The sequence below is a fragment of the Neodiprion virginianus genome, chromosome 4 (genome assembly GCF_021901495.1).
Source record: "Neodiprion virginianus isolate iyNeoVirg1 chromosome 4, iyNeoVirg1.1, whole genome shotgun sequence".
Taxonomy (NCBI): domain Eukaryota; kingdom Metazoa; phylum Arthropoda; class Insecta; order Hymenoptera; family Diprionidae; genus Neodiprion; species Neodiprion virginianus.
The window spans coordinates 31,896,343-31,920,480 of record NC_060880.1 but is presented as its reverse complement, the minus strand read 5'-3'; the positions used below and the strand labels follow the sequence as shown (position 1 = coordinate 31,920,480).

The window sequence follows — 24,138 nt, the reverse complement described above, 5'->3', positions numbered from 1 at the left end:
TCAGCCAATATCCATGAGTTAGTCATCACCCATGTCATCACCTGATTTCAAACGAGGGCGGTGCGTCAAGTCAGTCGATCCTTCTAACAACCTGTCAAAGTGTTTAATAAGTTCGAAAAAAGTGTTGGGCCGAAGTCTGTTGGAGGGAAAAAATGCAGCAATATGATTTACTTATTCAAGAAATCGAGGGAATCGACGATTACTTGGGCCCGACATTCAAGTGAGAAACTTTATTTGTCTGACTTTCCAAACGAACGAGGTTATGTTCCACCGTCAAAATACGCGGCATTGCAAAACAATCGCTGATCACGCAGATGCATACCTACCTCCCTTATGCATTTGCGCAAACCAGGGGTAGTTTACCCCGAAGATTCACAAATTATAACGAGCCTATAAAATATTCAATATTTCTATTATTGCTAACCTTCACTGATGTCCCAAAATTCAATGTCTGTTGTCAACGTTGCATCCAAGCACGAACTTTTATTGTTTGAACTAGAGTCTACAGATGCAGGCAATATCGGTCTGGTCATCAGGTACTAACAGCCACTTGGTATCATTATTATGATTTTCATCTCAAGATACAAATTCGATCACATAATAAAACTTGAACAGGGTTTCAAATTCTTATTGCGGTCTCATTTTAATTACCTGATTATTTAGACTACTTATTTAGATGTTAACGCATACAAAATTTTCAAATAAGGTTGCAAATCCAGTGATGAATATTTTTCAACAATGCTTACAGAGCCATTTATGATGGACAGGAACATCAGCAGTTCATGGAAAAGCTTGATGACAGGGTAAAGAGCCATGACAAAGATATCGAGCGCATGTGCAACCATCATTACCAGGGGTTTATTGACTCTATTAGGGAATTACTGCAAGTTCGGTCCCAAGCGCAGCAGTTGAATGTTAGTATTAACTGGGGTATAAATTTTCAAGCTATCGAGTTGACTAATTAATTGATTTCATTTGAATAGAATGAAGTACTGGAACTCGATAAACGGATTATGGATACAGCAGCTGGAGTTATAGCAAAAGGGGAGGAATTGGTAAAAGCTAGAAAAGTAGAAAATAATATGGCTGCTGCAGTTGACAGTCTTACCATGTGCCTTCCTGTCCTCGCTGCTTATGCAAAACTCCAAAGACAGATGAAAGATAAACGATATTATCCAGCACTTAAGACTCTGGAACAACTCGAGCATCACGATCTACCTAAAATTACCAATTATCGATTCTCTTCCCAAATTACTCAACAAATATCAGTGTATGTTGGTCAAATTTGATGAATTTTCAATTTTTACCATCTCATGGCATCAAGTCAATATGGAAATTATGGAACCATGTAATGATTGTAGAATTTCACATTGCAATTTGTTTAACTTTTTTTCAACTGTTTCTTTGTAATCACATTTTTACTTACAAAGTCATAGAGGGCCGTAGCAAAATAACTTATAATATTCTTTGATCAACAAATATCGAATTAAGTCTAATTGAAACAGTATACACAAGTTGAATTAATAAGTTTTGCTCAAATGCAAGTGTTGGGCAAAATAACCAATTCATGTCCTGTGGCACTTTATTTTATAGGCTGCGCGAAAATATAAAAGATGCATCTATGTCAGATTTGCGAGACTTCCTGGAAAATATAAGAAAATATTCTCCCAAAATTGGAGAAGTTGCCATGAAACACGTGAGTATAATTCAAATACAATATATCGAGTTATTGAAATTTAATAAAATTGTATTGGATTTTCGCAGTATATGCTACTAACTTTTTAGACAGCTGAACAGCTTGTCAATGAAGCTGAAATTATTGGACGCAAAAAGAAACGGCAAGCTACTCCACAGTCAAATATTTTAGCAGGTGATACAGAGGAGGAACTCAGCGCTCAAGATCTCATGGACTTTAGCCCAGTCTATCGTTGTATGCATATTTATACGGTACTGCGTGAAAGCGATACCTTTAAGGCTTATTACAGGCAGCAACGAAAGCAACAAGCTAGACTTGTTCTGCAGCCTCCAAATAACATGGTAACAAAAAAAATGATAACATAGTGAATCGAGCTCAAAGTTTTGTACGAATCTTTTCTCAATATTAAGCATGTGTTTCACCTAAAGAAAATATTTGTTTTCAGCACGAGAGTATAGTTGGTTATCAATCGTATATTCATGGTATTCTGGGATTTTTTGTTGTTGAAGATCATATTCTGAATACAGGAAATGGATTGGCAACCCGATCTTATCTGGAAGAAGTTTGGTCCATGGCAATCTCCAAGATCGTAAACGCTTTAAGGACAAATTCTGTAAGTCAACCTTATCTGAAATCGATTTGGATGTTAAAAAAGTTTCCATAAACGTAAAGAAATTTTTTGACACCGATTTTGGAATATCAGAATATATCTGAGCTTGGACAAACTGATAACATGAATTGTATTTGTTTTAGGCGTATTGCACAGATGCCACACTCATTTTGAAAATTAAAAATTTGTTGATGTTGTTTAACACTACGTTGAGGGTGAGTAAAAGTAAAACAGTTCAATCCTGGTGTACAGACGTAATGTTTATATCTGTTAAAATTAGAACTACGGTTACCCTGTCAGTCAACTTTGGGAATTACTGCAAGAGATAAGAGTTCATTACAATGAAGTTCTGATGCAGCACTGGGTTCAAGTGTTCAGGGATATTTTGGATGAAGATAGTTTCCTACCAATTCAAGTGAGACCACATTTTGAATTATTTTTAACTAAATACATCATTTTTAATACGTGATCGAAATCAAATATTTACCTAATGAAAAATTGACCTTCTAGGTTTCGTCGCAAGCAGAATATGACCATGTACTGGGATCGTTCCCGTATCATGACGAGGCGCTGCAAAAAGCCGAGTTTCCAAAGAGATTCCCATTTTCCGCAATGGTACCGAAAGTATATCAACAAGTCAAGGAATTTATATACGCCTGTCTAAAATTCTCCGAGGATTTAAATCTCACCCAAACCGAAGTTGACGAAATGATTCGCAAATCAACCAATCTATTACTCACCCGAACCTTCAGTGGTTGCCTTTCTTCACTGTTCCGAAAACCATCGTTAGCTTTGCTTCAAGTGGTACAGATTATAATAAATACTGGCTATCTTGAAAACTCCACCAAATACCTGGAGGAATTTGTTTCCAACATAACAGGGTAATTGTTTATCTATTCATTATTCAATTAGTGTTTTACCATGGTAAACTTTTGTAAAAACTTATTTGTTATTGACTGTTTCTAATAATTTCACTTGATATTCAGAACGCCTCATGACGGTCAATTAAGCTGTGGCGGGGTTCAGTCAGCGATGTTTAGAGTTGCGAGAGAGGATGCAGAGCGACAAATATGTGACAAACTGAAGCGAAAGCTGGACGAATTTTTAGAGTTAGAAAATTACGATTGGAATCTAGCTGAGCCTCAAGGACATGCGTCGAGTTTTATAACAGATCTCATAGCATTTTTGCAGAGTATTTTCATGTGCTTCACGAATCTGCCTGTAAGTTAGTTCGAAAACCAAGTGGACTGCAATCACTGATTTATTCATTTACTGTTCATTATTATATCTTTGATTTTCAGGAAGAGGTTGCGCAAGTTGCGTGTAAATCAGCATGCTCGCATATAGCTAAATCGATTCAAGGAATTCTGATTAGCGACGACGTAAAACAAATCTCCATGGGTGCACTGCAGCAAGTTAATCTAGATACCATCCAATGCGAACGTACGTTTGGCACAGTGTGGGGCTAGTCAAATACTTGGACATTCTTGTTTCTGATGCTTGCGATTTCTTTTTGTTTTTTAATAGAATTTGCAGCATCCGAGCCAGTTGTGGGATTACCAGAAGGAGTATTGCTCCAGTATTTCGCCGAGTTGAGACAATTGTTGGATCTGTTCATGAGCTTGGATTGGCCTACTTATTTTCATGATTACGGTCACGAGTCTAGTAAATACAACTTGGTTACGCCAAACACAGCCTTGATACTGCTCGAAAAGTGAGATCAATCATGTTTCTTACACGCAGTAACAGAAATGAAAATTTCATCATTTAATTTTTTTTTTTTTTTCAGATTGAGGGAATCTGATAAAAAAACGGTATTCTCTGTTTTAAAGAAAAGTGAACGTGATAAGAAGAAGCTTTTGGAAACAGTGTTGAAGCAGTTGAGACAGCTGGCACAGACCACGCAACAGTAAAAAATTACACCCATTTTTTGTTGCGTAAAATAGGCCATGCTAAAGGTTGATTTGTGACTCGCATTGGTTTTATGCTACTGAATCGAGCAATAATTGTCAGGTAAATACTATTCGTAAGTAGCCAAGATTACATTCTCCAAGTTCTTTTATGGCAAAACAACAGGATTTATCACTTTATATGTTGAATATTCATTTAGACTCGTTATAAGCAATTTTAGCCAGAAGTTTGATTGAAATGATTTAATTTTGCTTCATGTATTATCTCCTGACATGTTCAGTGAGTGATAGCGTAATGGGTTCGAGCCGAAACCAATGACAAATGTAAAATAAAATTGAATATATTTTTTTGCTGATCCACTCACAATTTAACGCAATTCGTCCCGTTCATATCTATTTAATATAAATTCTCTGATGCGACAGTACGCCTAAAATCTCACGGAAAAATTCACAAAGTAATTAAGAGAATATACAATCTGTTTTATTGTATCTTGCAATTACAAAAGTTGAACTTCCTCAAACAATCACGCGTTAGACGTAATCAAGTTTACGAAGGTGGCGAAACAATCCTCATTCAATTAGAAAGCTGGTAACCCAAAGCTTTCAAACTTTCTTTTATCGCGGCAGCTTTTTCGGCAGAAGCGGGGCACAATGGGGCTCTAGGAGGTCCCATATCGAACGGTGTTAGAAGTGCCATTGCGACTTTCATGGTCTCGACAAAGTGACCTGAAATCATTGAACAATTTCAGTTATTTACACAGTTACGTCATCATTAGTTGCCACTATGTAATTTTGTTCCGTCAATTACCATGTTGGATAACGGCAGCTATGGATTTTGCTACAGTTTTCTGTATTTCTTGGGCTTTTTTCCACTCCCCTGATTTACTGGCTTTTTGTATATCGACTAATTGATCACCAAAAACATTCAGCGTCCCCGCTATTGCGGAATCGTGTCCTAGAACAAAGGCACCTGCTAACGTCTGAAATTCATTCAAAAATGTTTCCCCGTTATTTTATTTAAAATCTTAATTCAGCGCAATGAAAAAAATGTGTGAACTTTATTTCAGCGTGGTTTCAATCATTCGCGTCTTATCAATAATGTGACAATGCTGTTATGATGGTAAAAGTCGAGAGAAGAGAAAGAATCATCATTTTATTTTACCTGATCAGTGGCCACAAAAATGGCGAACTCCTTATCGTTAACGTGCATGGCATCCGTTGCCTCGGAAAGGTTTGGGCTGGTGAATTTCATGCCGACAAAAGATGGAATCCGATTACCGACTGCCTCCAAGAACTCAACCATGTTTACTAAATATGAAACGAATACATTTATTGCACTGAAAGGCAAGAAGAATTCTACTTCTACGTCCTTTCTTCAGAGTTCGTTTATCAAAAGTGCAAAGAAATTTCTTTTGAAAAGTAATTCCAAAGATTGTTATGTACACTACCGCTGATAACAGCGTGATAAAGATGTTAGGCTAAGTTGTAATATACGCGAAACTGTAATAATTTCATCAAAGTTTTCAAGTTTGTTATCACTCCCTTAAATTTCGTGATAATATTTCAATGGCTGATCCCCAATAGATAAGTAAATATTTCCATTTGCTGAACACGATTGTTTGCTTTTGAATTTATGAAATCAATTAATGAAATCAATAAATCTTTACTTACTATCAACATTCGAGAACATCGGTACGTGGTAGTAAAGCAACGGTGTTCTGGGGGCGGCTTGACCGACGATTCGCAAGTACTCTACTAATTGTTTGGGCGTCTTAGGCTTGAAATAAAGTTCCGGAAGACAGAGGATAGAATCAACGCCAAGCTTTTCAGCATGCTTTGCCTGCAATATTGTGAGAAATTAATTCCTTTACACAATAGTTGATTATTCGAATCCATTATTATTATGAGAATGAATAATATAATCTTCTACAAATTCGAGCCGCATCTATCTTTTACACCAATATTTACCCATGTCTTGCATAGAATCTTGTGTATAAGGGTATAAAATGCGAACGCACCAATTCGAGAACGTCGGGTAGGGAGCCTCCCCCAATTTGCACCATCAAGTGTTGTTTCGTTGATTTAACAGCGCGTACCCAAGCTTCGAGTACGGATTTTCTTTCTTCAACATTCATCGAGGGTCCCTCGCCCAGCGACCCGTTGACTGTTGAGAAATAAATATGAATATGGTGTCGATAAAATGATCTGAACGATCGACAATTTTCGAGAAACAAAGATATTAGAAGAAACGGGCTCTGAACCCCGATCGCGAGTTTAGCACCAATTAGGTATAACTTACATGGTCCGAAAACACCGAACCTATATTATAAATGGTCTTTTGAAGCACTCCAAAGTTTGTAATAAAATATTCTAAATTATACTCTACGTATAGTATGAGACATATTACTCACCGAGCACTCCGGGGATTCCGCGTTCCAGAAGAAATTGGGCATATTGCGGTATGAAGGATAGGTTCAAGCTCCTTGTACTGAAAATGAAATTGCGGTCTTTTTGAAGCTCGACGACAATCGTGCTTTTAGGGTGAAATCACAAGGCGTGTAACGTGATTTACCTGTCGTTTAGAAACGGCGTGAATACCGGAGCGACGTATCCTCTGAAAGTGAACGGTAGGCGCTGTAACGAAAGGTTGATACAGTATACTATACACAAAGTAATTCAGTTCTAAATTATGGACGAGGCTGGCTTTTAATTGGCCCGCCTGCGTGAAAATAAATTCAACAATTTATCACATCTTAAATTCCTGTATTACGATACATGCACGTATTGCATAAAATATACCAGCGAGCCTCTCCAACGCTTCGAAAATTTTCCCGTTTGAATTTCTTATCTCGTTCGTAACATAAATATTTCCCCTTTTGACGTAGAAGACAAATGTTTCGAGCCACAGTTTGCGTTCTTCGCCCATATATATTTCATTCGCGCGTCGGTCTTGTGTGTCTTACGGCAATACATAAATCTCAAGAATTTCTCCAAACTTTCGGAAGTCATCTGCAAGCTCTTAAAGCCGAACCGTCCCGATTCACAAAAACAGGCATATCTATCTCGATACGTAGTTTGCAAACGTCTTCTTACCGGCATTTTTATTCTGGATTCGATCCACCGGGCACTGAAACCTCACTGCGACTATCAACTGCTCAACTGATGTACTCGGGTTTATCAGCGGTCGTATATGCGTAGATAGCGCGACTACGCGTTCATTCGCTTCTCATTTGCTGATAACCCCGGAGCTAGGACTCTTCGAGCCAATATCCATGTGCCTTATCACGGATTTTCACTACACTCAATTTAAATACAAGCATTACATGTACGATCGCTCGCTGGTACTTATTTTGTGAAAATTAGAGTGACTCTACTGAGAAACGGATTTGTATACGGAACACGGTCTGTGCAGTGAAATGTACGACGTCCCTGACTGGAGTTATTTTTGCCAAAAGGAAAAAAAGCCCAGAGTGACTCGTCGATCCGAACATATGTTCTCGTGCATTTATACGGTATAGTGAACAGCTTTTATCGCGCTCTCCGCCAGTATCCGTGCTGTTTACTAAACGTGATTGCTCTTATCTGTGAACTGTTACGACACCGATAATAATTGAAAATGTAAACAAGCCCGTCTTCATCTGCAGAATCTGACTCTTGAACACGAAATAATAAATTCTTTTTCGCTACAGATTATTTACCGAATGTTTGAATAAAATTCTACAAACTGGGATCCAATTGGCTTACCGCCAATTTTCTTTTCGTTTGAAGCGAAGGAAAAAAGATGCCAAAACATAAAAGCCTGGCTCAAATAATTCCGTTTTTTTTCTTCCAAATCTTCTTCTACATGCTAAGAAGCAACACCGCCAATGCCTTCCAACATTTTTCTCCTCAATTATATCCTGAATGAATACGGTGAAACCAACACGTATTACGAGCATCGTTAAAAAAGGGGGAAACTGTAAATTGGACCATTAAAAAGGGATAAGCGCGGCCTAAAAAGAAATTAGGAAGCAGCTAGAGAGCGCAAAAGCTTTACTCCTCAAGTCGATTAAACATCCCGATAACGATTATTATTTCAGAATTAACGCGAAATAGAGTGAATCTAAAACGCTGTGTAATCTGGGGTGCAGTAAATTTCTATGTATATAGATATTGACTTTGATGCGGTAATATGAACCCAACTTATCGATTCAAACAGGCATGCCTTGTCAATCTGGGACACACCGCAGTACATGGAAAATACCGTGCAGGTAGCTGGTGGAATGAAACTTCATCTAGGCAAGAAAATGACGTCTCAAATGATTATTCATTTTCTAAGGTTGATTTATACACACTATGTATGATCAAGGATAAGTTAATGATAATTATTATTTATAAAAAATGCTTTATGTTTATTTACAAGTACATATTTCAACAATGTTAATATCATTATTATTATGACTATTAATATTAATATTATTATTATTATTATTTTTAATAATGTCTATGTGGCCGCATGCTGTGTGAATAGAGATGTTGAATGAACGAAAATTAGATATTTCATATATATTATGTATACGCCAAAAAGTTTCTATAATTAACGATGCTTTTTCCCTTGAAATATATACACATATATAAGTATATACGCTATATGGTTGGATATTTTTGTAATAAGCAATTTACTTGATTCAACTATGTGTATAGTATGTATAGGTATATGTATGTATAATGTGTATAATGACAAATGGGTGATTCGAACTTCGCATCAGCACTTGAATTAATAAGTGTCACTCACGTGCAATCCCGCTGTCATTCGGGGTATCTAGGTGTGATTTATTCGAAGTGAGACAAATTGCACCGTTAGAAAAGTGGGCAGATAATTATGTTCTTCGGGGGTTAATTGATAAAAATTCTCAGCCGCAATCAGCTTGATAAATATACATATGTATTATGTAAGTATAATATGTGTGCATGATATGTACAGATGGGAAGATGATAACAATCAACATGTTGGGTGTCGACGGTTCAATTGGTACGTTTAACTAGTGTTTTTGCGGGAAGTCGTAAGTACGTTTTTACGGTGACGCGTTTAATGCGAAGTTCAAGTCGCGCCTGTTAGTTGCGAATACAGAGCCTGGCCAGCCTGGCTTCCGACAGAAACTTTTTGACTGTCATCTTTCTGTATATCATATAAAATCACGCCTGTGGTATATGTATACGTATACGCTAAAGGTCTCGGATATGTACACAAGAGATATGCACGTACGGAGACGGATGCCTCGAATTAAAACTTAATACTGCTTGTGGTTTTTCATTTTCTCTCAAGAAGTTTGGTTATTCTTATGACAATGGTCCCAAATGTTAAAAGTAGTCGTTATTTTTATTTTCCTTTCTTCTCTCTTTTTCTTTTTTTTTTTTGTCATTTTGCTTTTTTTTTCCTAACGTATCAATTATGTCGAAAGCTAAGATTTTCAATTTCTATAATGCAAGGAAACAATACAACATCTGTTATGTATATAAAGCTGAATGGTGTATGAATATTTATATAAGTATGTATATGTATAATGTATATGTTTATATGCAGGTATATATATCCGTATTTACAAACGCAAATATTATGCAGGGGAAACCCTCGCGTCTGATCAATGTCACGTTATGTTTTAACAGTCCGTAATTTAGTAGGGAATATAATGAGTTTTCGGGCTTAGCAGAGTTCAATTGTATCACGCGGTTAATTTTTTTTTTTTTTGTTTTTTGTTTTTGTCAGAAACATATCTGAACTAAAAAGAGACAACCAATGTATTCACTTTATCTGCGCTATTATGTAACTATACAATCATGAACTATCGGCAAATGTAATGAAAGATTAATTATTTAGGTACTTATTCTTACACGTATTGTTAAGTGTACAATTTTCAATTCGGTACGTCTGGATATCCGTTGAATTTTTTTAACTCCTTTTCCCTTTTTCAATCTCTTTTCTTAAGTTTGGATTATCAGACGCCCGGTCCTAATTATTAATTTAAGTGAATTATTAACGGATTCTATATATGTATGCGATGGAAAATGCCGCATATTTTAAATAATTGTTTTTTCTATTCAAACATTTCAGTATCAGGGTATTCGCTCTCTCACTCTCGAACTCGGATGTTTGTAAATTACTTCAAGCGTCGTGATTATTCAATAGCACATTAAATTATCAAAATTTTTGATGCTCTGTTCATTTACGTTGTAACCATCATAGAAAAAAAATTTCACAGTTATTAGACGGTGAATATTCGTTCAAAAATGTAATACGTTAATTTTTAAGAAATTGAAAATGCATTTGCACACTTTTATTGCGTATTAATTAACACTTAGACTTTGAGTTTGGTCCAAAGTGGCAAACGAAACATTGTTTCTGTGTTCTCTGGAGATTTTACGGTACCCTGAAGACGGTGAAAAACTTTATAGTACAAGTAAGAAAAATTCTCAAGTGATCTAACAATAGACTCCTATGTCTAACAGTAGTTCGTTTTACCGCAATTCATAAATCACGATATTTGACTGATATTTTTTTAACTACTTTATTCGTTACGTATATAAATGAGAAACCAAAGCGTCTTTTCTGGGGGGTTCATGGGAAAGATGAGGTTTGCGAAATCTCTGCATAATTGCTTTTTCTTTTTTACTCCCTAATTTTTTTTTGTTTTATTTTTTTCACTCTATCTTCCACTTTCCCGAGTCCGTCACCAGCGGTAAAGGAAAAGGGATACGTTATATTTATTGCTTGTATCTTGGACTTTCTTTTTTTTTTTTTTTTTGCTCAAAATATGCACATCTATTTAAGCCACTGTCGCAGTATTGTATTTAATATGTCGTGAGTACATATATATATATATATATATATATATATATATATATTTTTTTTTGTTTTTTAAAACACATATGGTATGTACAGAAAAATGTCTGGTCGGTTGTACACGCGTTGTTTTTTTCTTATTCTCTGTTTCCCTTTAGCTCGGAATTAGGTTCCTACAAACGCAATGTGTACAGACTGTGTAAAGATGACTGAGAAGAAAGAAGAAGAACAAGAAGACGACGACGAGGCACTTTTGCCGATTCGTCGTTGTATATAATATTATATTATGCGTATATAAATTTTGTTTCCAATTTTCATTATAACGACATATCGAGGAATACGTTCCTCGTGTAACTTGTTAGCTAGGATTTCCAAACGCGAAACTTCCTCAGCGAGACCTTCTTCAGATGCAACGCGGCGTTGAGTATGTCGGATTCGCGCGATTCCTCGCCATCGGAGTGAACCTCTCGTCTGCGGCCCGACAGCAGAAGCCGATGCCGAAGACCCCTCGATGTCGGATCGGACAGGGCCTCTGCGACGGGGACCTTCTCCTTTCCGGATCCCGGAAGAGACACCGACCTGCCGACCGAAAACCCCTTGCTCAACCTGTCGAGGGTCGCCGGAAGCAGGTGCCGTCTCGGCAGGACCTGTTCTCGTTCCCGAAGAATGAACCTACCCAGGGTCTTCCAAAGAGCCTGGGTGCTGTAGACGTTCTCATCGTCGCGGAGGACCCGCTGCTGCCGATTTCCGCTCCCCACCGCGCCAACCCCGCCCCACTCTAGCTCCTCGACGAGGGCGAACTTGATCGGGTCCTCCATCCGCCTCGCCTTGACCAAGGCCTGGGCCAGGACGTCCTGGGCCGAGCTGCTAACCGGGACCCGAAGTATGGCGTAGGGAATCTCCGGGGATACGTTGTAGATGCAGACGAGGAAGGTGTCCGCCTCGTCCCAGATGTGGGTGCTCTTCTCCCTCGGCGAAGTGTCGTTCAGCCTCGAGTGCGCCGCCGTGCTTCTTATCGAGGCCAGCCATGCCCGGCTGCTCGGATCGTCACCGACGCGTTTCAGGAGGAACCTACCCTGGCCCTTCCAGAGGCCCTGGGCCTGCAGCGGGTGCTCCGAGGGGTCGAGGACCCTCTGCGTCGGCAGCTCCTCCCTCTCCCGCTTCTCCCAACCCCTGGATACCTCCTCGACCAGAATGTACTCGTCGACGTGCTCGGCCGATATGCCGGCCCTCTGCAGCGCCTGCAGCATCACTTCCTGAGTCGTGCTCTCCTGCGTCACCTTAAGAATGGTGTAAGGCTCTTCGGGTATGACGTGGTACACCATGAGGAAGAACATCCGTCGCTTCAGGGTGACCCCGCCCAATACGGGGTCCACGCTGACCAGCTTCTCCGTCTCTTTGCCAGAGGTCGACGGGCCCCTCTTCGGCTCCTTGTGCTCGCGGCAGCAGGTGTCGTCGTAGTCCAGGCTCTCCTCCTCCAGCCGGGAGTATATGAAGAGGGTCGAGAGGGCGAGGGGCTTGTTCTTGCAGGATCGAAGTCTGACGTGCCTGTAGCCCGGCCTGAGGCACTTGAGAGGTAGGACCCGCTGAGCAATGAGATGGTGCGAGCTCGCGTCGACGATGCTGAACCTGAGGAAGGCCAGGTCCTTGAACATGACTTGGTAGCAGAACTTCTCGTTCCATATCGGGTTCAGGGCGTTGTTCTGTATCGCCTTTGTCTTGTGCTTGGCGCAGTCTATCGGTATACCGACGAGTTCTATCTCCACGAAGGTGCTGGAAAGGAGATTAGTCGGCGAGACGTACTGTCCGGACACTATCGAGAGGGTCAAGTGCGCCGAGTGAAGACCGTCGAACTCCTTGTCCCAGGGGTTGAATCGCCTGTACATCATGTGCCCCTTGTCCCACATGACCGACGGCTTCCTGACGTACCCGCACTGCCCGTTCTGCTCGAACATCGTGGCGTTGAGGTGAAGCGCGGCGTCGTCCGTCTGGTAGTTCAGGGCCACCATCTGGATACCAAACGCCCAGAATATCACCGGATTGAAGTTCGACGAGTCGATCCTCATGCCCGCCGGGTAGGTTCGAATCAGCTGGGTCTCGGCGTGCGCCACAACGCCCAGAGGCTGTTTCCGGCATATCTTCTTCGCCGCGCTCTCGTTGAGCGACGAACACTGAAAGCAGGCCGGAACGCCGCGGGTCGACCGGAACAGCGTTTCGATGTTGTTCCCGCCGCTGGCCAGCGAGGCCGAGGTCGACAGGGACTGCGGGGATCCGGAAGAAGCCGGGGTCCCGCTGGTCCCGATTCCCGCTATGCTGTGACGCTGGATCGGGCCCGTTTGACCCGGGTGACGCACTCGCACCGGCACTCCTGGTCCCGGGTTCGTGTTAAGGCCCCGGAATTTGATCGCCTGGAGGTACACCACCAGGTCCGAGAGTTCTTTCGCTATCTGACTGCTCTGCTTCTGCGATTTGTCATCCACCGCCGTGTCCGACTTGAGACGAACGTGATCTGACTTCTGACTGCCTCCTGAGATCGAATTGTCTGAAACACGGATACGGGCGTTCAGCCTTTTGGAAGACCGTAATTGTGTGTTGGGAAAGTAAAGCAGAATGAGAATGATGTCGAGCAGAGCATGGATCTACGCTTAAGTGATGAGACTCGGATTCCTTACCGTCGACGTTGTCGTCGTCGTCCTCGTCGTCCTCGTCGTCCTCGTCTTCGCTGTAGTAATCGGCTTCGGGATGAGTGACGTTGTTGTCGGTTCGCATCTGCTTCATGGACGAGGCTCTGTCAGACATGAGCATTTTACCGCGATGGCCGAGAGGCACGTGAGGCAGAGGCCCGCCTGGATCGACGACAAGCTTTTTGTTCTTTATTAGAATCCTGTAGCGAAGCTGGGAGGGCGACGGCAGCTGAGGATCCTCACCGAAATCCGAATCGTACAGAAATTTCGTCACGAGTTTGTCCCCGAATACCGACTATACGTGTGGGAATAAATTAGAATGAGATATTATAACATCGAGGACACGTGTGGCGTACGTGGATGTGAGAATTCTGAAGGAAATCGGATCCACTTCCCGCGAGCGGAAGATCGTCCTTGGAAGAAAAAATAAGGAAGGGGAAAGAGTTCATTTTCGTGTTCGGTTCAGCGTGCAAGTGTAATAACGTACCTGAACGCAAGATCGATAAACGGGGTAAAAGTCTTGCGTCAAGACTGTCTACCGATATAATACAGTACCTTTTTAGATGAAAAGTTATCGCAAATATTATGGCTAACCGCGGGTAGCCGATGACGGGGAAATTCAGATTGTTGGAAAACTTTCGGAGGAAGTCTTTTGCGCGTAGAGGTGTAACGTGTTTTATACATATTGTATACCTATGTGTATACAATATACACCGAGGTATATGCACACGGCAAATTTATAAAGGTGGATGAATCGGGAAAGTTAAGCTTTCGGGATGAAAAAAGTGGCAAAAGGCAGGAGGGACAGGGGTGGTGGATTTATGGGAAGGTTTACGAAATCCTACCTGGAAGATTTGAGCCATCCGAGCCTGTTGACTCTGGGAACAATGATTCTCCAAGGAGAGAATGACCGGGTAAGGAGAGCTGACGAAGGCACTTCTGTCGATCGCTTCAACGACCAGCCGAAAAGGGATTTTCGTGGTGAATGTGTGCCCGTGGTAAATTAACGGGGAACCGTCGTCTCCGTCCCAGCAGTCCAGCTCGACGCAACGACATCCGGTCAGCAGGACCTGAACGTCGGTAAGTAATATTAGTGCCCTGTTTAAGTAGCCCGAGATATTGCTCTGCACTCGTAAAGATTCGCACGGTCGTTGTCTTAGGGACGACTCTGGTAACGTGCCGCCGCTCAACGATATCACCAACGAAATTAGCTCCACTCGCAGAATTTCTATTACCTACTTGCGAATAACCGTCACGTCAGCAGTAGTTCAAGTTTTAATCCGTCCCGTGCTGAATTATATTACTTGACGGTCAAATTCTTTGTCTATGCGCACGTCACTTCCTTGTAATACGGGCGCGTGTTTTTTTCGTCTTCCGTTTTGCAGAAATATTACTTATTTAAGTTATTTTCTTTTATTTGTTACAATTACCGATGGCTTTGAAAATTTGAGAGACATACGGTATTGTTCGATCCTACCGTTCCCGGACGCTCGTCGTCGGACGGCAGGACGCACTGTTTCATCACTCGAAAATTTATAACCACGGTACGCTCTAAAAAATTAATGATAAGTGTATTCCACGGAGGTGTCGTAATATCGCCCGAAATAAAATGTGACATTTTCTTTTTACGCGTACACATATATTCAAATTACAATACGTAAATTTTTGTACGAGGGACTGGGATTAACGGTGCTCGTTATACGTATCAGCTATACGAGTAATGACGGAAAAATATTTTCTTTACAGCAAGTGAATGAGAATTTCGCGGAGTCCTTTTTTTACTGAAATGTTTTAAGGTTTTTGCGGAGGAAGAAGAGAGAATGCTCATTCGGTTTCGGGATCGTAGAGTTATATATATATACAAGCTCTGTGCTTGTAAAAACATTTTCTAAAATAAATATTCTCGGTAAGTTGTAAAAACGTGAAAAATAAGGTATCCAAACATGTGGCAGCGTGGCCAATTTGACCGACGGAACAAGGTCGCTGTTTAGAGAGATGGCAAAAAGATATGGATCATCGACGTGGGATCCGCGAATTAGTGATGAGAACGAGTGTGAATAAAACGAAAGTGATGTTGAGATGGAGAGAGATAATGAATACCGATAATTGAGATTTTTATTGGTTTCGATGAGGCGATACAAACCGTATCGCAAGAGAACGTTACAGAGCGAGAGAACACATAGATTACACACATCCATGATTTCGAGACAGTAGACAATACATGAGATACAGCTGATAGGTTTTGAGTCGCGACACGGGCAAGCGGCGAGATTTGACGCAGAGACGGCAAGTAAACATTGCACGCAAGTGTGCGTACATGTGCGAGGACGATTTTGAGTGTCGCGAGACACACATTTAACTATTCGATACTTTGCCGAAACAGTCGCCGAATGGCGAAAGTCGAGTTATCCCGCGAGTGGATAGCAAGGTTAGAATTGTGTTCTTGTACGCAGTGCACGATTTTCAACGAGGCGGTAAATACGTTTTATCAAATTCTTCTCACCTGTGAGTAAAGCTGCACGGACGACTCGCCTTTGAGTTGGTGACCCGTCAGGTAGGTGTTGTGCGAACTTGCGATGTAGTACTGGGACAAGGGCTGCTGCATTTCGGTTTCAACTGGAGCCGCGTACTCGTTTGCGAAGGCGTAGTTGTCCTTGTCCATCATGTACCGAGCAAATCCCTCAAAGGATAAACACATTTGGGTCCGTAGCGCGGGGTCTGGTTCGTGTCTCTGATTCACAAAGAGCAGAACGGCGAGAGCGACAATTAGAATTATTTTGCATAACAGTTTCGCGCCGCGTCAACCGCCGGGAAAATTACTTCGCAATTAACCAAACCGTGGACGTAGAAATGAAAACCCGGCTAATTGTCTGACACGGTTGTTTAAACCCGCGGTTGTACCGTTGTGTCTATGAGCATTGTTGGAAAACTCTATATCGTTCCCAACTCAAAAACTGCGGTACGTTTCTTTTTAATTATTGAAATTATACTTCTTTAGGCGCGTTATGAAAAACTGATGAGAGTGAAATTTCAAGATGCGCGCGCATCACTGTAACACAAAATTAACAGGATGAAGTTGCCCACTCAACCGAATTCATTAAGTCTCGAAACAAGATGCGCACGCATCACTGTAACACAAAATTAACAGGATGAAGTTGTCCACTCAACCGAATTCATTAAGTCTCGAAAAAAAGCTAATGTTGGTACGCTTGGCGCCTCTGATCACTGTTTTCATAATTATTTATAATATTTATCCACATGGTTTTAGTTTTTACAGTCACAACACGTGTTTTATTTTCATACAAGTGCGAATTATATATGTGGCAATAGAATATATTCAGTAGTGATTTAAATTGAATATTTGGATTAATATTATTTACTATTTGTGAATATTAGTGAAAAAATTGTGCTAAAATACTTTTTCAAGTGCTCCAATATAATTGAGGTTAGTTATCCGTATGTATTATTTATTGATATAAATTATCATATCTAAATAATATCATTATTTAATATAATTAATACTAAATATTATTAAATTATCAATGTTGAATATTTATTATTTAATGATGCCAAAGAAGTATAACTTCTCACGCGCGTACATAAGTACACGCACCCATTTTTTTTATTTTTATTTTTATCCGTGCAATGTCTGGTTGAATCTCGAGGATAAAAAGGACTGGTCTGACGGTAAAAAGAAAGGGGAATCGGTGGATGAAAATACTGGGAGTTCCTCTTACATATCGTAACGGGGTTTTGAAATATTTAAGAACGCAATTGCGCGGATGTCTCGATTCTTACCTTGACAAGCGCTTTGATTTCGTCGTCGGTGAGCTTCTCCTGTTGGCGTGATTCGAGAAACTTTGTAAAGGTGGTGAGTGTGATGACTTGCGACTTCGACGTATCAACTCCGGAACAATTGTTGACGATACTGGTAGCCGCGATTGCGTCGAATATTTGCTTGTTTTGTAAATTGCTGCTGGTCTTGTACTCGTGGCAATCGATTGAGTTATTTCGCGTTAGCAGGCCTGAGAAACGACAAGTAAAATTACAGAAGGTCACGGCAGGGGATTGATCCAACGGTACAATGCATAATACATCACACAATTCCGTTTGTACACAGAGCTCGCCCTGCGATGGGCCATCTTGCACAGATCTATACGTGTTATTTCTCTGTATAATTAATTACGTTTCGCCCGCCGAACCGCAAAGTACATCAGACACATTTCTCGTAATTGTAAGTGTTACTCCCGCGTGTTCGCTACATAGGTGAAATACACGTTCGAGTTACATGGAGCCGTCCAGTTGGTAGCCTAGTTCCTCTGGGATCGTGATCCTTACCGGTAATTGGAAGCAATCGAATAACATCGTACAGGTTCGTATGGCGTGCACAGTGATGAAGTTACACGACGTGCGTTATTAGCGTGAAGAAATTCAGCCACGAATTAGTTGCGTGAGTATGTATTAATTCATTTTCTTCTTCTTTTCTCTTTATGTTGTTCCCGGTATTCTTTTTTCTTTCTTACTGTAATATGTTCTTCTTCTTGTATCGCGATCGAAGAGGGAAAATTGCTGGAGAAAAAATTACCTACGTTTCTTTTTCATTAGCCATTCGTATTCTTTGCCGCGCCTATACATTCATCTCCCGCATATCAACCGATGCGAACCGAGTTTCTAGTTGTTGTTGTTGTTGTTATTATTGTTATTATTTTACCCCGCTCGTGACATTTCGTTTGGTTAAGTTTATAATGCTGTGGGAGGGAGACGAGGAACCTGACCTACGTAAAGAAATAATTCACTGTTTTTATTATTTCAAGTATTTTTTTTTTTTCATTCGTTACTTCTTCATACGCATCCATTTTTTTTTTTTTGCTCTTTCTTCTTATTGCCCGCGTTCTCGTTACTTACGACCGAGGTTATTAATAATTCGAGAAAATGTTATGACATTCAAGTCGCGTATACTCCCCCGTTTCTCTTTTCGCCGCCGTATCGCGGTCGTATTTTTTTATTCTTCTAATTTTCTTCTCCCGTTTATTTATATTCTTTGTATCATTATATAAGCTGCGGAAAAAGTGATCTGCACCATCCAAACAGGTCCAATATAAATGAGAGAGGGGGGAAGTTGGGAATATTAAAGAAAAAAAAGAAAAGAAAAACAGTAATAAAAAACCAAGCGAGCATGGAGCGGAGATGAAAGAAGTTCTCCTTCATTCGTTCAGCGTGTTTAAAAAGCGAATGAAATTTTCAACCTCATTTACACATCTTGTACATCGTTTCATCGTCCGCTTAAATAAATAATCAGAAGGATAGTTAGCACCTCGGTATTTAAACTTACCGATACGCTGCGGAGTCGAATCGCTTGCCTGCCTCAAAACCGACGGACGAGCGTTAAAGTCGCGAAGAGATCCGTCGCTCTGACTCCGACGAGTGATTGCCAGCTGTCCAAAGAGATCCCGGAGGTCCTTTCGGGCCCGAAGACTGAACGATCGAAACAACGCTACGAATTCAACGAAGTTCAGCTGCGTTTCGTACATTATCGCATTCGCCCTCGCTTTCACGTGGCACGGCGCCTGGGATGCTTCGCTCAGTCCGCTCGATCCGTTCCTGTCTTTGTCTCTGGCAACACACAAAAGACTGCCTCCGCGTTATTCACTGGGACCCTTTATTAAGCGCAGGTTTCTGGGCTTTTTCCATTTTTCTTTTTCCATAAAAAAGGAGAAAGAAAATTTTTTACCTCTAAACGGCGGCACAGCTCGGTAGCTTTTCTGAACTACCAAGGATCAGCTCGGTTAAGTGGCTCGAGAGTCTGATCAGAATTACTGAGAGATTCGACCGGGTTTCTGCGAGTTTTATTTTCCTTTCGTTTCTTTTCTTTTTCTTTTCCATTTTTTTTTCTTTTTTTCTTTTTGCTTCTTCCTTTTTTCCTACCCCACGTATTCCCGCAATTAAATCGCGAGCGTGAAGAAGCGGGCTTTTAAATCTCGTCACGTTGAGGGGGTGTCGGAGCTTATTCGGGGCGGTTGACGGGGTCGAGGGTTCGTTAATCCGGTGATTATAAAATGGCGCGTTATATTCTAATCAATTGCCTCTGCATTCGTCAATGCGGTTGAAAATTTTGAAGAAAATCAGTTCGGTATGACGTGCACGTAATCGATTACCTCCGTAGAACTCGTTTCGAAAGCTTCGGTTGTTATGCGACAGGTTTACCTTGGAATTATGAACGGAATCGAGGGGACGTAAAAACCTCAACCGGAAATTATTGGTTCGATTAAAATGCGGCATGTATATTTGTACGAAGCACTTCCGAAGTTCGTGCTTTCTCATCCAGCCCTCAACTGCGGGGCGTGTCTAACTCTTTTCTTATACACCAGCCTCCGGGATGTTCCTTTAACGGTCGTTTACATCCTTGAACGAAAAAAGTATCGTTCGTATACGTAAAAAGTTTACACGCCGTATAAAGAAATAACGATTCAATCTCTTGCGAACACTGTCTGAATTTTTTCAGTATTGGAAATCGCTTGTCCCGTAGAGTTGAGAAGAGAACTAATAATATTGGTTGAACGAAAAAAAAAAAAAAAAAGATTACAGTCGCGCATTGCGATCGTATTTTCGCAGCAATAAAAAGTTTGCCAATTACAAATTTGCACGGTCGGTTCGTTGCCTGAAATTCTGTCCTGCTGGCAGCTTATTAAGGTACAAAAAAAAGGGTAATTACGGAACAGCATCGAATACTTGATTGAAAGATTTTATTCAATCGGAACAATGTTTGAACTCATCATTAATTCACCGACGTTGTTTACCGTTCCATAAATTGATGTAGACACATAACAAATCTGTGTTTACTCAGTTTCGAACCTGAGCCTTAATCTAGCCGTATCAAAATACGTTTTCTAGTTTACCCTTCACGATAAATTTACAGGAGCTTATAGGAGGTGAGCTATCGAATGTGTCATTGATCACCCCGGGATTGCGTGCAGAGCACGACGATCCCGGAATACAGATCAGTCTACTTGCGGGACAGATTATAGGAATGGAGAGAAAGGTAGTAGGAATTGAATTCAGCAGAGAGAAAAATATCTCCTTTCCAAATATCGGTATAATTTGTGGACAAGGCTCGTGCTCGGGACGGCGTGTCGTCAATTATCCTTCGACTAAGTTACGGCTTTTACGAATGGCGCCAGCATTTCGAAATCTGGACCAAAAATGGCAGCAGGTCGAGTTTGGGAAGCGCAGGAAGTGGGGGGAGGGCTAACGAAATTAAGGCAGCGTTGGCAGTTCCCCACAGATATAGGGGAAGTAAATTTAATTTGGAGTAGCTGTTGCGTTATGCGCTTGGCGCGGCGTGGCGCGAAACGGCCGATGAAACGTACCTTTGCAGGCTGGAATACGGAAGGTTGGAGGTGACGATCCTCTCCGCGGATCCCGGGGGACTGCGCGGCGGCATTCTCTCCCTGCTTGACCGTGGGGATGCCGGGATTATCCTTGTCAGGGATTCCCTGCTGCCGGCGATGTGTCGCAACGGCGCCGTGGTTAAACCTCCGTCCGACGACGAGGAATCGTACTGCTTGAAGCTCAGCTCCTGCGTTTCAAGACCAAATTAAACGCCGTCCGTGAACCAGGTCGAAGTATACCGATGGAAAAAATCTGAGCGCCTATACGCCGGAAATTCGTGAAATATCAGTGAAGAGTTACCGAATAGTCGGTGATTTTTTTCCACTGGTAGATATTGGTTTTCACTGGGAATTTGGGAATTTTCACTCATTCAAATTTGGAGTTCCACCGCAGTGTTTCAGAGTTTCTAAGAAAAACATCGCAGGTCGTTGCTTCAAAAATCATCTTAGCCATAATATACACTGAGAAGATTTTCATTGCCATAACGGTTTAAATATTGTTTGAATTATAAGAAAACGAGTGACCAATCACTATTTAACGTAATTGTAGTTGCCACTGCCATATTTTTTTGCTTATTACAACATTAAATCTGTAGTTTTTTTTTTTTTTTTTTTTGTTACACATAATCACATTCTTTCAATGTTAAAAAAGGTCGTAACTTCAATTCGTTGCTGCAACAATATGAAATTGTCGGAATAAATACGGTAAGAGTGACCATAATCAAAAAGAATAGTGTAAAAAAATCATTATTATTTTGTACCTAGAGCTGTATTAATGAACTCTTCCAGTAAAAAATAATGACAGTTAGAAATTTCTCTCATTATAGAAATGTTCAAATTAGGTATAAAAGCCGGAATTTTCGAGACGGATAATCTAGCGACTGAGAGAACGAAATCATTTCGTAGAATAACGTATTTTTTTCCGCGTCGCGTCATCTCAACAAAACTTTCACGCAAGTGCCATCAGTTTCAATTATATGACTCCAGGGTGTGCTGCAAAAGCTTCTACACTCCAAACAACGCACTTCTTCTTGCTTCGAATGCGAAATGAAGAACGCTCGAGATAAGGAGAAAACCTGGTGATAGGTCGACTCTAACATTCACTTCTAAATAATTTGCAAGACACAATTGAAGTTATTCGACCCGTATAACAAGTAACGTACGAACCAGACGATATGCGATGCGTACATCGTACACTATGGTGCTTATAACATGAATGATGAATTTGGCAAGGGAATAGCGTGTCCGTAACGAATTTTTAACGCTTATCCCTGGCGAAGCAGGCAGTGGGTGGGTACTTTTTAATTAATTTAGGCACTCGGAACGGAAATTTGAAGCTCGTTGGGCTGTAGAGGCATGAACCACTGGATAGTTGAATAAATGATAAATCTGCAAGTGAAGTAGCAGAGGGAATGGCCGACCTGTACGTACTGCAGCTAGTGAAACAAATCGTGTGTACGTATGTATAAACTATATCTATTCTGTAAATATATATATATATACAATATACACGTATGCAGGTAAATAAGATGTGGCAAGGCAATCGGGTGAAGTGAAAAATAATGTCCAACGAAGGAAAGGAAAATAGAGCGACGAGAAAAGGAATGAAAGAATAAAAGAAAAGGAAATAAGAAGCACGAACAACCATTGGGAGTATGCCGTGGGCTTCTATCGCTTGAAGCCGGATAGAAAAAACAATCGTGCAAAACAGTGGAAAGGCGTAGATGGAAGCCCGAGTATCGTATCGAGTATCCTCTTTAAGTTTTATCGGACCGCCTCGGGGAAACTGCGAAATAGCAATAATCCGTAGAGAATGCAGCATCCGAGGCAATCGCGAAAACTCACGCAATAGAGGAAAAAGTAGTATATCGAAAATCTACCGCCGACAGACGCGCGCACACAAACAAATAGATACACGTTACGCGATCGCATGGTACAAAGCTATTTTTACGTTCTATGGTCAATGATCGATGGAAGTAGATCCGAGGCCCGAAATTCAATTACCGATATGTGTACGCGCTAAATCGAAATCGAAGAAATTCCATCAGTCGTGTATATCTAATTCTATTAGCAGTAAAAGACGAGACTCGCTGGATCCGTTCGGATTTTTCAATTCTCTGCTATTCTAATTTTTTCCATTCTGTCGTCGTTCGCGAATAACGCAGGCCGACGTATGAAAAAATTTTGAATATTGTTTTCATTCCAATGGCTATTATTCTTTATTTCACGTGTCCTGAATCCAGAAGTGTCTGCGTTTACTTTCCGTCACATCTGGCTTCTTTTTCACAAAACTAAAAAAACGTTTATTGTACATTTTTCAAGATAAATTCAATTTATTTAGTTCAAAATATCTTTATTCAAATATTTACAACGAAAGTATCAATCGCAATTGTTACATTACGAGTTTACATTACGTTCATCTATAAATTTACGCCTGGGCGTGATTTTTTTATTGATTTTATTTTCAATATTACGTTTCAACGACCAATAGTAATCAGCCATCATATTCATATTTCATCGACTTTGGTATCTTGTTTCTATAGTTTTGATGTTTTTTGACTCGTGGAAAGAGTGCCACAACTTATTGGCTTGAATTAGAATTGAAAATAATTATTTTTATGAAAAAACTATAAATTACCGCTATATTCATTTTATTGTAAAGCTGATGTGATACGACAGAACGAGTAGTGAATTCGTAATCAGTGTCACCGAATTAGAAAAAAAACTTAACGCCATTTCACAAAATAAAAATCGTTTCAGCCTACGTAATTTTCGAAGACGAAAAACCTCAAACGAATTTCATGCTCTTAGTAATTATTGATTGTAATCATTAGAAATTCAGCATTCGTCGACGACTATTGTTCAAATACCTCCACAGTTCGTGTGTTTTGTCACAATCCTACGAGCTAACCTGCTAATATTAATTTTCTCATTTAATTAATCAGCGCTCGATTCCCGGGTTCACTGTGGCTGTAAACTACCCTTTTACATCGACTGGAATGGTAACCACAGCCTTTCTTGTTAACTCAG

General features: G+C 40.6%; 3 protein-coding genes across 6 annotated transcripts in view; 1 reads left to right on the top strand and 2 right to left on the bottom strand.

Annotated features, from left to right (window-relative positions):
* Positions 1 to 81: 81 nt before the first annotated feature.
* On the top strand, positions 82 to 9,090 carry LOC124302672 (exocyst complex component 6). 4 transcript variants are annotated; one of them, XR_006907753.1, is made up of 14 exons: positions 349 to 536; positions 749 to 914; positions 984 to 1,270; positions 1,594 to 1,696; positions 1,786 to 2,037; positions 2,142 to 2,309; positions 2,450 to 2,521; positions 2,587 to 2,721; positions 2,817 to 3,187; positions 3,293 to 3,527; positions 3,608 to 3,749; positions 3,834 to 4,020; positions 4,096 to 4,319; positions 8,415 to 9,090. XR_006907753.1 is itself a non-coding variant. In XM_046759065.1 (13 exons), the coding sequence occupies exons 1-13, from the start codon at positions 153 to 155 to the stop codon at positions 4,217 to 4,219; spliced, it is 2,310 nt and encodes a 769-aa protein (XP_046615021.1). In that variant the 5' UTR covers positions 82 to 152; the 3' UTR covers positions 4,220 to 5,202. The 4 variants fall into 4 exon arrangements, 2 of the variants coding, with proteins under 2 accessions (XP_046615021.1, XP_046615020.1); XR_006907754.1 differs by lacking the exon at positions 8,415 to 9,090 and adding an exon at positions 5,284 to 6,601; XM_046759065.1 differs by lacking the exons at positions 349 to 536; positions 8,415 to 9,090 and adding an exon at positions 82 to 220 and having other exon boundaries at positions 4,096 to 5,202.
* On the bottom strand, positions 4,676 to 7,448 carry LOC124302680 (N-acetylneuraminate lyase-like). The gene is made up of 8 exons (XM_046759081.1): positions 7,310 to 7,448; positions 6,789 to 6,850; positions 6,628 to 6,704; positions 6,235 to 6,380; positions 5,888 to 6,056; positions 5,379 to 5,524; positions 5,025 to 5,196; positions 4,676 to 4,942 (listed from the first exon to the last, which is right to left on the bottom strand). Exons 1-8 carry the CDS (start codon positions 7,313 to 7,315, stop codon positions 4,791 to 4,793), a joined length of 930 nt encoding a protein of 309 aa, XP_046615037.1. The 5' UTR covers positions 7,316 to 7,448; the 3' UTR covers positions 4,676 to 4,790.
* A 778-nt stretch (positions 9,091 to 9,868) lies between the features above and the next one.
* Positions 9,869 to 24,138, bottom strand: part of LOC124302670 (1-phosphatidylinositol 4,5-bisphosphate phosphodiesterase epsilon-1-like) — a 28,360-nt gene continuing 14,090 nt past the window's right edge. The window contains exons 7-13 of the mRNA XM_046759062.1: positions 21,088 to 21,296; positions 19,053 to 19,351; positions 17,519 to 17,745; positions 16,224 to 16,451; positions 14,566 to 14,790; positions 13,709 to 14,015; positions 9,869 to 13,578 (exon numbers count right to left, since the gene is read on the bottom strand). Coding sequence (XP_046615018.1) covers positions 11,399 to 13,578; positions 13,709 to 14,015; positions 14,566 to 14,790; positions 16,224 to 16,451; positions 17,519 to 17,745; positions 19,053 to 19,351; positions 21,088 to 21,296 — 3,675 coding nt within the window. The 3' untranslated portion in view covers positions 9,869 to 11,398. The remainder of the gene's footprint in view (positions 13,579 to 13,708; positions 14,016 to 14,565; positions 14,791 to 16,223; positions 16,452 to 17,518; positions 17,746 to 19,052; positions 19,352 to 21,087; positions 21,297 to 24,138) is intronic.

Excerpts from the sequence above, each read along its gene's own strand:
- LOC124302680 (XM_046759081.1), bottom strand. Across the intron at positions 6,381-6,627 it reads CGGAATCCCCGGAGTGCTCG|TCAACGGGTCGCTGGGCGAG; the intron begins GTGAGTAATATG and ends ATTTCTCAACAG. Across the intron at positions 4,943-5,024 it reads AGCTGCCGTTATCCAACATG|GTCACTTTGTCGAGACCATG; the intron begins GTAATTGACGGA and ends CAATGATTTCAG.
- LOC124302672 (XM_046759064.1), top strand. The coding sequence starts at position 433 with ATGTCCCAAAATTCAATGTCTGTTGTCAACGTTGCATCCAAGCACGAA. Across the intron at positions 2,522-2,586 it reads TGTTTAACACTACGTTGAGG|AACTACGGTTACCCTGTCAG; the intron begins GTGAGTAAAAGT and ends TGTTAAAATTAG. Across the intron at positions 3,528-3,607 it reads TGTGCTTCACGAATCTGCCT|GAAGAGGTTGCGCAAGTTGC; the intron begins GTAAGTTAGTTC and ends TTTGATTTTCAG.